This window comes from Aulonocara stuartgranti (assembly GCF_965226115.1).
Source record: "Aulonocara stuartgranti genome assembly, chromosome: 12".
In the NCBI taxonomy this organism is placed as follows: Eukaryota; Metazoa; Chordata; class Actinopteri; order Cichliformes; family Cichlidae; genus Aulonocara; species Aulonocara stuartgranti.
The window spans coordinates 31,573,870-31,587,934 of record NC_138948.1 but is presented as its reverse complement, the minus strand read 5'-3'; the positions used below and the strand labels follow the sequence as shown (position 1 = coordinate 31,587,934).

Sequence of the window (14,065 nt, the reverse complement as noted above, 5' to 3'; positions counted from 1 at the left end):
CTCTTCCCCCCCCCTTCTCACCGTCTCTTCTCCCCTTTGGTTTTCTTTCTTTCTCTCCCCCTCTCTCTCTCATTCATTCCCCCTGTCCTATTTATTAAAAAAAAAAAAAAAAAAAAAAAAAAAAAAGACAAAGGATGAACTGAAGCTCTGCCATCACGTAATGTCGCATACTGCTGTTTCTGATGTCATTTAGAAAAAAAAAAAAAAAAAAAAAGAATTTGCATAATCATGATGAAGGAACTGACCTCCCAGCCCATTGTTCCTTCAGTGGGCTGGTTTCAGTCATTATGCAAATGTACTGTTTATAGTATTGGGGAAACCTGCAGTCAGCTGAGACTGAAGAAGTCACTTGGATGAGTGACGAAACGTTTCTCCCACAAAACGCTACGTCCAGATGAACAGAATCAACCTTTGGAGATTTACTTTACCTGGATGATTGAGAATGCATCAAGATGTTTTCCCATATACGTCTAAAATTACTCTAAGTGGTTTTGCTACCACAGCTATTGCCATCTGGGAGCCTTCAGATAGAATGCAGTTTTATTTTTCATACCCAGAAGCTACACCGATCTTTTATGCTGTCTACGACTACAAAATCAGGAGTTAGTCTTGCAAGTGTAGCTTATAGCCATTATCCAAGCGAGGCTCACTAACGTCTTATAAATGGAAATATTTAAGCCAAAATGTGCAGTCTGTCCACAAATTATCCACACACTTTTACAGTTTATTGTGTTGTAAATTTAATTGACTCTACACCCAACAACTCACAACAATAAAGGAAAAAATATAAGGTTATTGCAAATGTACTAAAAATCAAAGCTGAAATGTGAATCACGTCTGAGCGAAATGACACAGAACAGGAAAAAAGTCCATCTTATGCAGGGTGAATGCTGCCAAAGACAGCTGATTTTAGCAGACAGTCCAGTCTGTGGTTCAAAGTCTCAAACTTTCCTGATACTTGGCTTTGGAACTGAACAGCAAGACAGCACTAAAAACTCGATATCCCACCGTGACAGGAAGAGTATTCCACAATCAGACATTGGTCTAAAAACACCAGATATCAGCAGTTTAAAAACCAAGAGGATTACATTAGCAAGGGGGTAACAAGGTCATTAATAAGAAAACACAATTACAAATGGTTGTGTATGCTCAGTTCAAGTATACTATTAGTATACATATATACATGTGGCTGTTCAACATGTAAAGTGTCCTCAGAAAACAGAGGACCAGTTTGATAGCACCATTAAAATAACACTGGATTCACACATTGTTGTACAAAAGAATAAAAGAGAAAAAAACATATCTGGAACAGACAAACAGGGAGGAATGCATTCTCTATTTGTTGTTAGAGGATCTGTGGTGCCACAGGATGGAGATCAGGTCTTCTGTTGCCTTATGAAGCCAGCATGTAAAGCAGCAAGACAAAATTTGACAGCATGTTACTGTAGAGCAGTCCTGTGATCCTCATGTTAAAAGAGTCCCACTGACTGGAAGCCTAAAAGCCACACTGGAGTTAAATATAAAATCAAATGTCTTAAAGTACTTTTTATTGTGATATTTGAATTTGCAGCTGATAGTTTTTGAATTGAAGGGAAAACATCCGATGCATGGTACCTGCAGATACAAGCTAACGACAGGAAGCAATCCATTTACACTAGCTTACAACAGAACACTGATAACAGGACCAATGACATGGATTTGTGTTTCTACTATATCATGTTTTTCTGAAAAAAAAAAAAACAACAACAACAACTTATAGGTGTAACTTGGAAAGAAACTTGTACTTTTAAACCAACATTTAGCACATCTCTGTTGCTAACAGGATTATAAAGTCAAACAAGACACATTTATACCACATAATGCCTGTCTCTTAAATATTTGCAAACTATCATGTGAAGCGTCAACAAAGGTCTATATATTAAAAGCTTATTAGCTAAACCAATTGGGAGCTTCCTGTATGTTTGACAAGCAGTTCTTCACTGCTCAGTCAATGCATCATCATAATAGCTTGAAAATGGTATGTGTTTGATTTAGCTGATGCAGCTAGAACGTGATGCAGTTAAAATGATTTCACTGGTTACATAAGACCCCAATCCCACAGGTGTAGACACCTGTTTGTATTTACTCCCCAAATGGTTGCAAGTATTTGCTGGTAGTTGCTGTGAAATTGAATGCTTAAGACCAATTTATGCAGACCTAGAGACCAATCAGTGACTTTTTGCTAGCATACATGCTAGCAAAAAGTGTGTATTCCACAGCCAGTTGGTGTATGGTTACTGGATGTTGCTAGCGTGAAATTGGTTGCAAAAAAAGTATACAGTGCTACACTGAAAACTTCCTTGCTATTGCTTTGCTCACTAGCAGGTTGTCACAGTCAGCAGTAGTTAGCATGGAAATCAGCGACTTGTTTGGAAAAATTTACAAATTACTCTATAAGTTGTAGTGAAGCTGTGAAAACCGTGACACCAACAAGAAATGGAGACTGTTTACCTTTAAAGTAAACGTAGAAGTTGAAACATGTTGGTTTCAGTTGTAAGGTGGAACTTTTTTGCTGACCAACAGCCTCCCTGTGGTTCTGCAATGGACTTTTTGAAGTTTCACTAATGCAGAGTGGTTAGGTCACCAGTGTTTGCACTAAATCGGCATCTCAGCCAAATCAAAAGTAGGTTTACTGTAGCCAATATTTGCAGCCAATAACATTCAGTGACAGCTAGCAACCTCCAGTAACCACTTGCCTACTGGTTGATGAATGCATATTTTTCCTTACTCCTTGAGGTTGCCAGGGGGTCTCTAGACCTGTGTGACTGAGGCACATAATAATAGTAACACTGAAGGTTTACAATAAAAATAATTAAAAGGATTAGATTTTAAAGAGTTTTTTTTAACTGTGTTTGTTTCACTTTAGAACATTTTTTTCGACAGTTTGTGGGTTCTTATGTTTTAACTTACTGTATAACCTGCACCTCATAGTAATATAAATGTGTACTGACTGCAGTACACGTTTGCAACACTTCAGCAACCTGGAAATTGTCAACCACTAGAGGGCAGCATAACAAGCTGATCAGAGGATCTTTAAGACACTGTGCGATTTTTGGCCCATTTTGAGCCGATTTTTCAGTCGTGCGACTGATTTTGGCCTTCATCGTGCGTCGTGCATCGTGTAGTATACGTGGGGTAACGACAAGCGATTAACACCTCACGACCAGCTCCCGATCATCAATCGCTTGGTCGTGAGGATTTCAAACACCGCAGCTTCTCACACTGCGCACGCGCAAACACAGATTTCGGTGAAAAAGACGGAGCAGCGCAGCAGTGAGTGCAGCGTGTGATCTGGACACAAGCGATGGAGGCACTTGTAGAACTTTGGAAAGCTCATCCGAGCCTTTTCGATGTGGCCTCACAAAATTATCACGATCACAACACAACAACCGTGAAAATAGTTGGATGGACATTGCTGCTCAATCACAGCTGCCCGATCAGTGTTTTTCATTAGCAATTTAGCAAAGTTGATGGTGGTGGTGTGTGTGTCTGTGTGAATGAAAGACAGAGAGGGAGACTGAGCGACAGATTTTCTGTTAACCTTCATTTTTATGGATGCACAGTGTAAGCACTCAGGTCGCATCAGAGCATCAGGCCGTATAGTGTTAGACCCTGCATCGTGACCTATGAACTTCTAACCCCTGCGAGTCAATCGCACAGTTTGAGCAGGAGCTGAATCGCGCGACTGACAAAATCGTACAGTGTCTGCCCAGCTTTAGCCCAGCATAAGGTAATGTTGGCAGGCATACTAAATCAAAAGCCCCTATTAGAAGTAATTATTGCTTGCTGTAAATAGGAAATATAATATTCCTTTCTATATTTCTTTCAACATACTTTTATATGATCAGCTTCTTCAGAGACTTTTAGTGCTACTCTTCTATGAAATGTGACCACAATCTTGTCAGTGCAGTGTGCAGAGCTAAAATGGCTTTGGGCACTTTAAGGCACTTTAATACGTCACGTTTCAGCCATGGTAGATTAGTTTTCCAGCCGAACCAGGCAATTAGCACTTGTAATTGGTGATGAACGGGCTGTTTTGCTTTGCAGAAATTGCTTCTGCCACAGCTTAATTTGAAAAAAATTCCTCACTGAAGATGTGACGCTTAAATAACATTTGCAATAGGAAGCTTAGTTATCTGGGCTTCAGCATGTAAAAAACATTTCTGAAACTGCTAAAAAAAATGAATGGAATGAAAAATAGCCTGCATTTCCACACACAGGCTGCTGTGTTTGCTATTGATGATTCCTGTCAATCTTCAGGCGACCTGGCACAGACAAACCAAACTCTTCAGGGAGAGTTTCAGGGAAAAACACACACAGACATACACACAAAAGAAGTGCAGCAGGGTTCTTTTAAAAAGCTGCATTTCAAAGTAGGCAGACTCGTAATGACATTCCTTGATACTTCGCCTTGTGTAATACACCTGCCACTAACCTGCAGGTCTGTAAAAACAAGTTCTCTCTGTCACAGGGCGTACAGAGAGTTTCACCGTTCTCTTGCTCTTAACCAGAGAGGTTGGAAGTGTTGTTAAAGTAGCTGCCGCTGCACGGACAGAAGGGGGAATCAAATATTCTGTCTGCCGGAGGGAAACAGGAGGGGAGAGGGTCAAAGAAAGCGACTGCCTCATGGATGAGGCGAGCGTAAAAACAGATGCTTTGACCAGGGCATGGCTGGTCAGAGGAATCCACGTAGATGAGATGTGTAGTGGTTGGTTGGCTTCAGCTGGTCTTTCTGCTGAAAGCATAGGCCAGTTAACTCCACTCCTCTGCTCTGTCTTTACCTGTGGGTCACCTGGTTGCTGTGGAGGCCCGGGAATGTCTGTTCCGTTTCACTGCTTAATGAGCCACCTAGAAGTTCAGCAGCAGAGACAGACAGTTACCACCTACACATTTTGTCCTTGTTTTACACTTGTAGAATCACTCACTCTAATTGTCAAGCATAGGAAATTGAAAAAATAAATAAAAAGAAGCTCACAGGGTACTCATTAGCATTCATGTGAAATAGCAGGGCAACTCATTAATGAAAGATTAAAATCTGAAACTGTTTAACAAGTTTAGTTAGTTGGTTAAAAAGTAAGTGTAGTAAACACTTTACCAAACGACAAAGAGCAGATATAGCCTTATCATCTTACCATTATGGCAGCTGTACATCCACACACGATGGCCATCATATCGACATCTGCATTTCGTGAAGTTATTGGTGTAGTCCGACTCTGGCACTTCGTAGTTTGGATTAATTATAATCTGCAAGAGGGAGGTCATGAATGAGACGCTATAGCTGCAGTTTGAAGCCATTGTATGAACAGCTGAATCTTGCTGAACTGTTGGTTCTCTAGCAAAAGAGCTAAAGGCGAGAAACATCACCTGGAAAATGTAATCCCCGGGTTTCAGATCAGTAATGTCGACCCACTGGCAGTCGATGTCATGCCTGTAGGTATCCCAGCAACCCACAGTAATACCCTGGTCTCCAAAGTTGGCACATTCATACCTCTTTTCAATACCTGCAATAACAAAATATAATAATATTTGTCATTGCTTATCGGGCATTGACAAACTGAAACTCATCTAGTTTCCCTCTGTCTTTACACACTATTACTATGCACCCCTCTTTAATCATTATCTATTATTAAACTCTGGCTTTCTCTCCTTGCCTTTTATCCTGTTTTGCTCTGCTCTCTTCTCTTTCATATTCCCAGAGGTTTCTTCCTGTTAAAAGGGAGTTTTTCCTCCCCATTGTCACCACGTGCTTGCAGGGGGCTGTGAGATTGTTGGAGTTTCATTCTACTATTGTAAGTTATAAAGGGTCTCGAGATGACTGTTAATCTGAATTGGCGTAATATAAATAAAAGTGTACTGGATTTTATTTAATTGAATTGAACTAAATCAGGCAACCTCAAATATATGGGTTCAATTTTAAAATTCCTGCTGAAAAACTGAAAGATCCTGGAAAAGCTCCTTACATCTTGGAGAACTGTGGAGCTGCTTAATAATTCTGAAATTAAAAGTCAACCTTTTCACCTTAGACAGTGTTAAGTCACCCTTTTCAGTAACCATATTGTTTAAAGGAGCTTTAAAAGTCCATTACTGAACATATAAGAATTAGTTTTCTGCCACATGTTTCAAAAGTGAAAAATTTATTTCCTTCCATAACTGAATTCCTTTTTCAGATCTTACCTTCATCACACTCTGAGTCCTCCAGGCAGAAACTTGCTTTGTGTCCTTCAGCCACTTTGGTTCCATTCAGGCTGAATAGGTCATAGATGGTGAACACCTCCATGCTATGATAATGCCTACACACAAAGACGGGAACATACTTTAGCCTTTAAAAGAAGACACTTGTTGTCATTTTAGCTCTAGTCTCAAGGGCACCGGCGTTCTTTAAATAATAAATAAATACATTTTTAAAAAAGCATCTCAACTAAATAGCACCTGTAAAAACAGCATGTCCCTTAGAAAGAGTCATTTCTTTCAGTGATTCTGACCGTCCTGATATACTGAAAGCTGAAGGCTGCCAACAGTCCACTGACTTTTTGCTTGTAGTTTTTAATGAAGGTGTAATTTATGTTTCTAAAGGGGATTTAGTAGGTGTATAAATCCAGTGCTTGTAACGAGAAAAGGTCTGACAGCCATCAGCATGAACCCTCTGAGGTCTTAGTCATCACAGGTGGTAATTCCTGACACTAACCCTGCATCTTGGAGAAAGCAAAAATGCACCTTTTGGGAAAACAGATGTTGAAATGAATTGTTCTTTCAAGACATGGAAGAACAATTTGATCAAAACAAAAAAAAAAAAACATATTCCGATTGCCCGGGGTTAGTGATCAAGAATGCGATCACTTGATAAAATCTAGTATCAAACCTCCAAAACAGTGCTTGTACTTTCACTGACCTGTGACAGTCATGCCACACCCACGAGTGCTTGTCAGCTTTGGGTCGGAAGTCGGACTGGCCATTGTTGTGTATCTGGGAGGAGAAGCGCAGCAGGCGGCGGTAGGTGTTGGCAGGAACCTCGCTGGATGTGGAGGACAGGCAGTTTTCCTCATATGCACACTGCAGCATGAACATGGGCCGATCCTCCATGTAGGTGGTCTGCTCCACCACCTGAGGGTTCAGCACCAGGTCTGGTGCCGCTATAGATAGAAGTGAAAAATACATGCTGCTGAAACATTTTTAGGGACATACAGAAATTGTTCTAGCAGCTCTACGTCAAACTTATTTACATTTGTTGAATTAAAACTGAATGTGCAGATTGAAGGAGTAAAAGATTTTCAAGGCTCCAGTCAAAGTAGGTTTAAAAGTGGAAAGGCCAATTTATTTATTCCTTCATGATCAGGCTTTGTTGAGGCAAATTTTACACAGATAACATAATATGACTTTTCAGCACACTGCTCATTTCACTGTCTTACTCTCAGAGCAGGAGACCCCGGCAGCGTAGCGGCCGCCTCCTTTGGGGCAGCTGAGGTGGGCTCCATGGTGCAGGCAGTGGGACAGAGACATCTCAGTTCCAGAGCACCGAACGCCACTCATCACCACAGCATCAGCGCTCACCTCACCCGACCAGTACCAGGTCTCCTGTGGAAAAAGCACAGTTTACAGATCAGATGTAGCAGCCACAACCTCTCCATATATAGTACAGTATATAGTATGTATGTATATAGTGCATTGTATTTTATAAAAACCCTCCTAACTTGGTGGGCTGTCCCTATGACATGTTAATGCTGCTGAATCCCCTGCAGCAGGAATGCATTTAACTCCTCGTCAGCTTTCAAGTCAAGTCAGCTTTTTTGTATAGAACGTTTAAAAGACATTAAGTGTCATCCAAAGTGTTGAACAGAGGTACGATGTAGTTAAAATATCAAAAATAAATGAAGATGAAAGAAATCTATATAAACATCCATACACTTATATACAAATACCTATACAAGCATACATGTACACATACATACATATATTTACAAAAAACAAACAAGATAACTAAGACAGAACAGACCAGGTTTCAAAGTGATCTGAAAGCCTGTGAAAATAGGAAGGTCTTGAAGTTCGATTTGAAGATTTCCAAAGAGAAGGAGGACTTTATAAAAGACTCGGAGCAATGACAGAGAAAGTATCCCTGTATCCTTTAGATTTTAATTGGGAGCGTGGGACCAGTAAAAGCATCCGATGGGAGGACCAGAGAGTTCGAGCGGGTAAGTGCAGGCTAAAGATCTTAAATGTAACCTGGAGCAGAAGTTTTCATGGGCATAATTATCATGATAATTTGGGGCTTTTAATGATTTCTTTTATTTATTTTTTTCCCCTTCCCAGGTTGGAATGATTTATAGTGTACATCTGTACTGACTCTGAAAAAGAAGAAACAACGCACACATTTGAGTTGATTTTGGAGTATATAAGGCCAGGGCCTCTTGTTATTGATCATGATTGACTACAACTAGTAGTTTTTCTTTGGCAGCATAAAAATGATTTATTTGACAGCACTCACTAAATTGACCAATACTCAGAACAATGAGAAAATGTGACATTTGCCCAACAGTTTTCAAAAGCAAAAATGTACTTTTAAGTAATCAAATTTAGTTAATCCAAGTCATTCTGAAAAAGAAAACCCTTACCCTAGCCTGGGAGGGGTTATACTTCAATTATCACAGAAAACAACACTGCAGGTTTAGTTGCTTGTGCTTGTGGACTTTCAGGTTCTGGTTATGAATGAACTAATCCTAGGGGACTGATACACATCAGAAAATGTTTAATAATGTCTTTACGTTTCTCATTTAGTTATTATTTTTCAAGTTCTGTTTTACTTTAGTACTTACTTATTTTTAGTGTCTCACATTTGGTTTTACTTCCCCTCCTGTCTCATTGAATAAAGTGTCCACTGCTGTGTCTTGTTTTCACTAGCTGTGTCCACTTCCCCTGACTGCCCTTCTGTGTCTATATAGTGTTGACTTCCCCTCAGTCCCTTGTGTCAGTCTCTGTTAACCTCAATGTCTTCAGCCAGTTATGGATTTGGCTTTTTCTGCAGCCAAAATAATTGCTTGCTCTTGGTTTAGTTTGTGATGATTTTCCATATTGTAGCGTTTTATTACCTGTTTGTCTGTTTTTTGTCAAAAAGCGCAACTTAAAAGTTAAAGCTCTGTCTTATGAGCTCTTATGTATCTCTAATGTATCGTTACACTGACAGATGATGAAAAAAGCTGCACAGCATGTAATACAGTAAATGGATTCCTGTTACAGCTGAGAGTCCTTCAAACTCCTGCCGGAAGGCAAACACCTTATAATCATACGCTCTTCATTTCATGGCTGTGCAAACACTTTCATAAAGCTGTTAGCACAAAGCCCCTCAGCCTCCTTATCTGCTCCTACTATTACCCTGCTGCACTGTAAACAGTGTTTTGGGCCGCCCCCCAGTTCACACCCAGGCCTCTCACTCCTAACGTCTTACATGTGTCTGTGTTTATTAAAAAAAATAGAAGGCTGTGCATATACACAGAGCCACCGGACAGTGGCATGCATGGAAGTATGTAGCTGATATATTTAATCTATTTTTTTTTTTATCAAAATGAAAAAATTAATTAAGTCAAATATTTTTGCACAGTCAAATAAAAAAAATACAAATTTAAAATGCATAAATACCTAAAATTTAAAAAAGAAATGCAATAGCCTCAAATTGTTAAAAAGATTTTCCATTTTCAAATTAGCAGACAATGTGCAGCCCTGAAGTTGACCAGATAAAAAACAAGAAATATTCATATTTTTTCAACAGTTGAAATGATAATGAAGCTTAAAGTTTCGATTGGAAGCAAACAAATTTATTTATTAATTAGTGTTGTTCCAGTCTTCTGCTTGGAGTGAAAATTACTTGTAATTACAGTCATTTGGATTGTTGAACCATAAAAATAAAAATACAACTACAATTTAAAATGAACAGCACAACATTCAAACCTACTCATAGCCCAAATTTTAATTTTATAAACTTATTTTGTATTGTCTACATATAGACTACTCTTCCTATAACTCCCACCCTGGAAGGATAGATACATGCTAGTAAAAGCCGGTAAACAGTTAGCCTTAACATTTGTGCAGAAGCTATCAGCTAGCTGATTTGTCACATGTGTATTTAGAATGAAACATGAGACATGGCATAGAAACTGAACATTTAACAGTGTTTCCTGAAAACCCTCTCCTGTCTGATCATTTCCTGAGAACAAAATAAGAACAACCCCAGGTTTCTCTTCAGCACTGTAGCCAGGCTGACAAAAAGTCAGAGCTCTTTTGAGCCAACCATCCCTTTAACGTTAACTAGTAATGACTTCATGAACTTCTTCACAAAATTTTTTTTAATCATTAGAGAAAAAATTACCAATAACCATCCCATCAATTGTACTAAAAGTACCATTGATGTTAAGTTAGACTCTTTTTCTCCAATTGATCTTTCTGAGTTAACTTCAATAATTACACTCAACAAAAATATAAACGCAACACCTTTGTTACTGCTCCCATTCCCCATGGGATGGACGTAGAGACCTGAAATTCATTCCAGATACACAATATAACCATCCCTCCCAAACAGTGGTCACAAATCAGTCCAAATGTGTGGTAGTGGGCACATCTGCTATATTGAGATAATCCATCCCACCTCACAGGTGTGCCACATCAGGATGCTGATCTGACATCATGAGTAGTGCACAGGTGTACCTCAGACTGCCCACAACAAAAGGCCACCCTGGAATGTGCAGTTTTGTCTCACAGCAAAATGCCACAGATGCCACAAGCAACGAGGGAGCGTGCAATTGGCATGCTGACAGCAGGAATGTCAACCAGATCTGTCGCCCGTGCATTGAATGTTCATTTCTCAACCATAAGCCGTCTCCACAGGCGTTTCAGAGAATATGGCAGCACATCCAACCGGCCTCACAACCGCAGACCTCGTGTAACCACATCCAGCAGGTTCACCTCCAAGATCGTCTGAGACCAGCCACCCAGACAGCTGCTGGAACAACAACAACAATTTCTGCACAAACTGTCAGAAACCGTCTCAGGGATGCTCAACTGCATGCCCGTCGTCCTCATCGGGGTCTTGACCTGACTCCAGCTCGTCGCCGTAACAGACTTGTGTGGGCAAATGCTCACATTCGATGGCGTCTGGCACGTTGGAGAGGTGTACGCTTCACAGATGAATCATGGTTCACATTGTTCAGGGCAGATGGCAGCTGAGAATGTCCCAGTTCTTGCATGGCCAGCATACTCACCGGACATGTCACCCATTGAGCATGTTCGGGATGTGCTTGACCGGCGTATACGACAGCGTGTACCAGTTCCCACGAATATCCAACAACCTCGCACAGCCATTGAAGTGGAGTGGACCAACATTCCACAGGCCACAATTGACAATCTGATAGACTCCATGCGACGATGTGTTGCACTGCATGAGGCAAATGGTGGTCACACCAGATACTGACCGGTTCTGGGTCCCCAGACCCCCAATAGCGCAAAAAACTGCACATTCCAGGGTGGCCTTTTGTTGTGGGCAGTCTGAGGTACACCTGTGCACTACTCATGATGTCAGATCAGCATCCTGATGTGGCACACCTGTGAGGTGGGATGGATTATCTCAATATAGCAGATGTGCCCACTACCACACATTTGGACTAATTTGTGACCACTGTTTGGGAGGGATGGTTATATTGTGTATCTGGAATGAATTTCAGGTCTCTACGTCCATCCCATGGGGAATGGGAGCAGTAACAAAGGTGTTGCGTTTATATTTTTGTTGAGTGTACTTCCTCCAAACCATCAACATGTCTTTTAGACCCCATTCCTACAAAACTGCTCAAAGAAGTCCTGCCGTTAATTCATCCTTCGATCTTAAATATGATCAACCTATCTCTAATGATCGGCTATGTACCACAGGCCTTCAAGCTGGCTGTAGTTAAACCTTTACTCAAAAAGCATCTCTAGACCCAGCAGTCTTAGCTAATTATAGGCCAATCTCCAACCTTCCTTTCATATCAAAAATCCTTGAAAGGGTAGTTGTCAAACAGCTAACTGATCATCTGCAGAGGAATGGCTTATTTGAAGAGTTTCAGTCAGGTTTCAGAGTTCATCACAGCACAGAAACAGCTTTAGTGAAGGTTACAAATGATCTTCTTATGGCCTCTGACAGTCGACTCATCTCTGTGCTTGTCCTGCTAGACCTTAGTGCAGCATTCGATACTGTTGACCATAATATTCTATTAGAGCAATTAGAACATGCTGTAGGTATTACAGGTACTGCACTGCACTGGTTTGTATCATATCTATCTAATAGAATCCAATTTGTGCATGTAAATGGAGAGTCCTCTTCACACACTGAGGTTAATTATGGAGTTCCACAGGGTTCAGTGCTAGGACCAATTCGGTTTACACTATACATGCTTCCCCTAGGCAGCATCATTAGAAGACATAGCATACATTTTCACTGCTATGCAGATGACACCCAGCTCTATCTATCTATGAAGCCAGATAACACACATCAATTAGTTAAACTGCAGGAATGTCTTAAAGACACAAAGACCTGGATGGCCGCTAACTTTCTGCTTCTTAATTCAGATAAAACTGAGGTCAGTTTTCAGGCCCCTCTTCTGTGGAACCAGCTTCCAGTTTGGATTTGGGAGACAGACACTATCTCTACCTTCAAGACTAGGCTTAAAACTTTCCTTTTTGTTAAAGCATATAGTTAGGGCTGGACCAGGTGACCCTGAATCCTCCCTTAGTTATGCTGCAATAGATGTAGGCTGCCGGGGATTCCCATGATGCATTGAGTTTTTCCTTTCCAGTCACCTTTCTCACTCACTTTGTGTTAATAGACCTCTCTGCATTGAATCATATCTGTTATTAATCCCTGTCTCTCTTCCACAGCATGTCTTTATCCTGTCTTCCTTCTCTCACCCCAACCAATAGCAGCTGATGGCCCCGCCCCTCCCTGAGCCTGGTTCTGCTGGAGGTTTCTTCCTGTTAAAAGCGAGTTTTTCCTTCCCACTGTCGCCAAAGTGCTTGCTCATAGGGGGTCATATGATTGTTGGGTTTTTCTCTGTATGTATTATTGTACGATCTACTGTAGAATATAAAGCGCCTTGAGGTGACTGCTGTTGTGATTTGGCACTATATAAATAAAATTGAATTGAATTGAACTGTGAATGTACAAAACAATGAACCTACAGTCTCTTTAATATTATATATGTAGATGAAATGTAATTACTACATGACTAAAAAGTCTCAGGAATTTATGTCACATAACCCTAACAGCTGAGTTTCCAGACTCGACAGCTAATTCTGATCATAATATACACCAAACAAAGTTCACTGACAGCCAACTGATGCAAACAGTGATTTAACAACTGACAGTTCCTTTTCTGTACTGGACCTTTCAGTCCATACAAAATAAAAGCAGAATTTTTAGTTTTTCTGTGCTGTTGGATTGTGGAAGCCCAAACACTCATGATTTGGCTGTAGGTATTCTAGTTCTCTCTGCTGTCTAGAGAGCAAACTTCTTAAAAAAAAAAAAAAAAAAAAAAGGAAAAAGAAAGACTCCTAAAACAAGTGGAAAGTTTCTTCTTTGTGTCATAGTACATTTTGTATCCCATTTTCCACTGGCAGCACAAGCTATTTGCTGGAAGCTGCTTTCAGTGCTCTGTCGATACATTATTGCTGAGTTAGCTTTGTTCCTTGGATGTGGGTATATATATACACTTTATTTCACAGGCCCTATACATACAGCAATTTCTTATCATTTACTCAAAAGAAAGTAAAACACATCTGTGAATTTATTGGTGGTGTTAATTAACAGAAATGCAGAGACTGTGTTAAATTTGTACCAGCCTGATTTATGCTATCCAATTAACTACTAGAATAACCAAGAGGCTTTGAGTTGCTGCACAGCAGGTCAACTGAACATGTTTAAAAAAGGAAGAGTTCTAAAGAGAATAACAGTGGACTTTCAATAATGAATTACAAATGCAGCACCTATTCATGACTTTAAATGAAGCAGCACTTT

At 40.2% G+C, this 14,065-nt stretch overlaps 1 protein-coding gene across 1 annotated transcript in view; it reads right to left on the bottom strand.

Annotated features, from left to right (window-relative positions):
* Nucleotides 1-703: 703 nt before the first annotated feature.
* Nucleotides 704-14,065, bottom strand: part of loxl2b (lysyl oxidase-like 2b) — a 46,990-nt gene continuing 33,628 nt past the window's right edge. Inside the window, exons 9-14 of the mRNA XM_082554937.1 lie at nt 7,446-7,611; nt 6,929-7,169; nt 6,214-6,329; nt 5,404-5,540; nt 5,172-5,283; nt 704-4,887 (exon numbers count right to left, since the gene is read on the bottom strand). Coding sequence (XP_082411063.1) covers nt 4,817-4,887; nt 5,172-5,283; nt 5,404-5,540; nt 6,214-6,329; nt 6,929-7,169; nt 7,446-7,611 — 843 coding nt within the window. The 3' untranslated portion in view covers nt 704-4,816. The remainder of the gene's footprint in view (nt 4,888-5,171; nt 5,284-5,403; nt 5,541-6,213; nt 6,330-6,928; nt 7,170-7,445; nt 7,612-14,065) is intronic.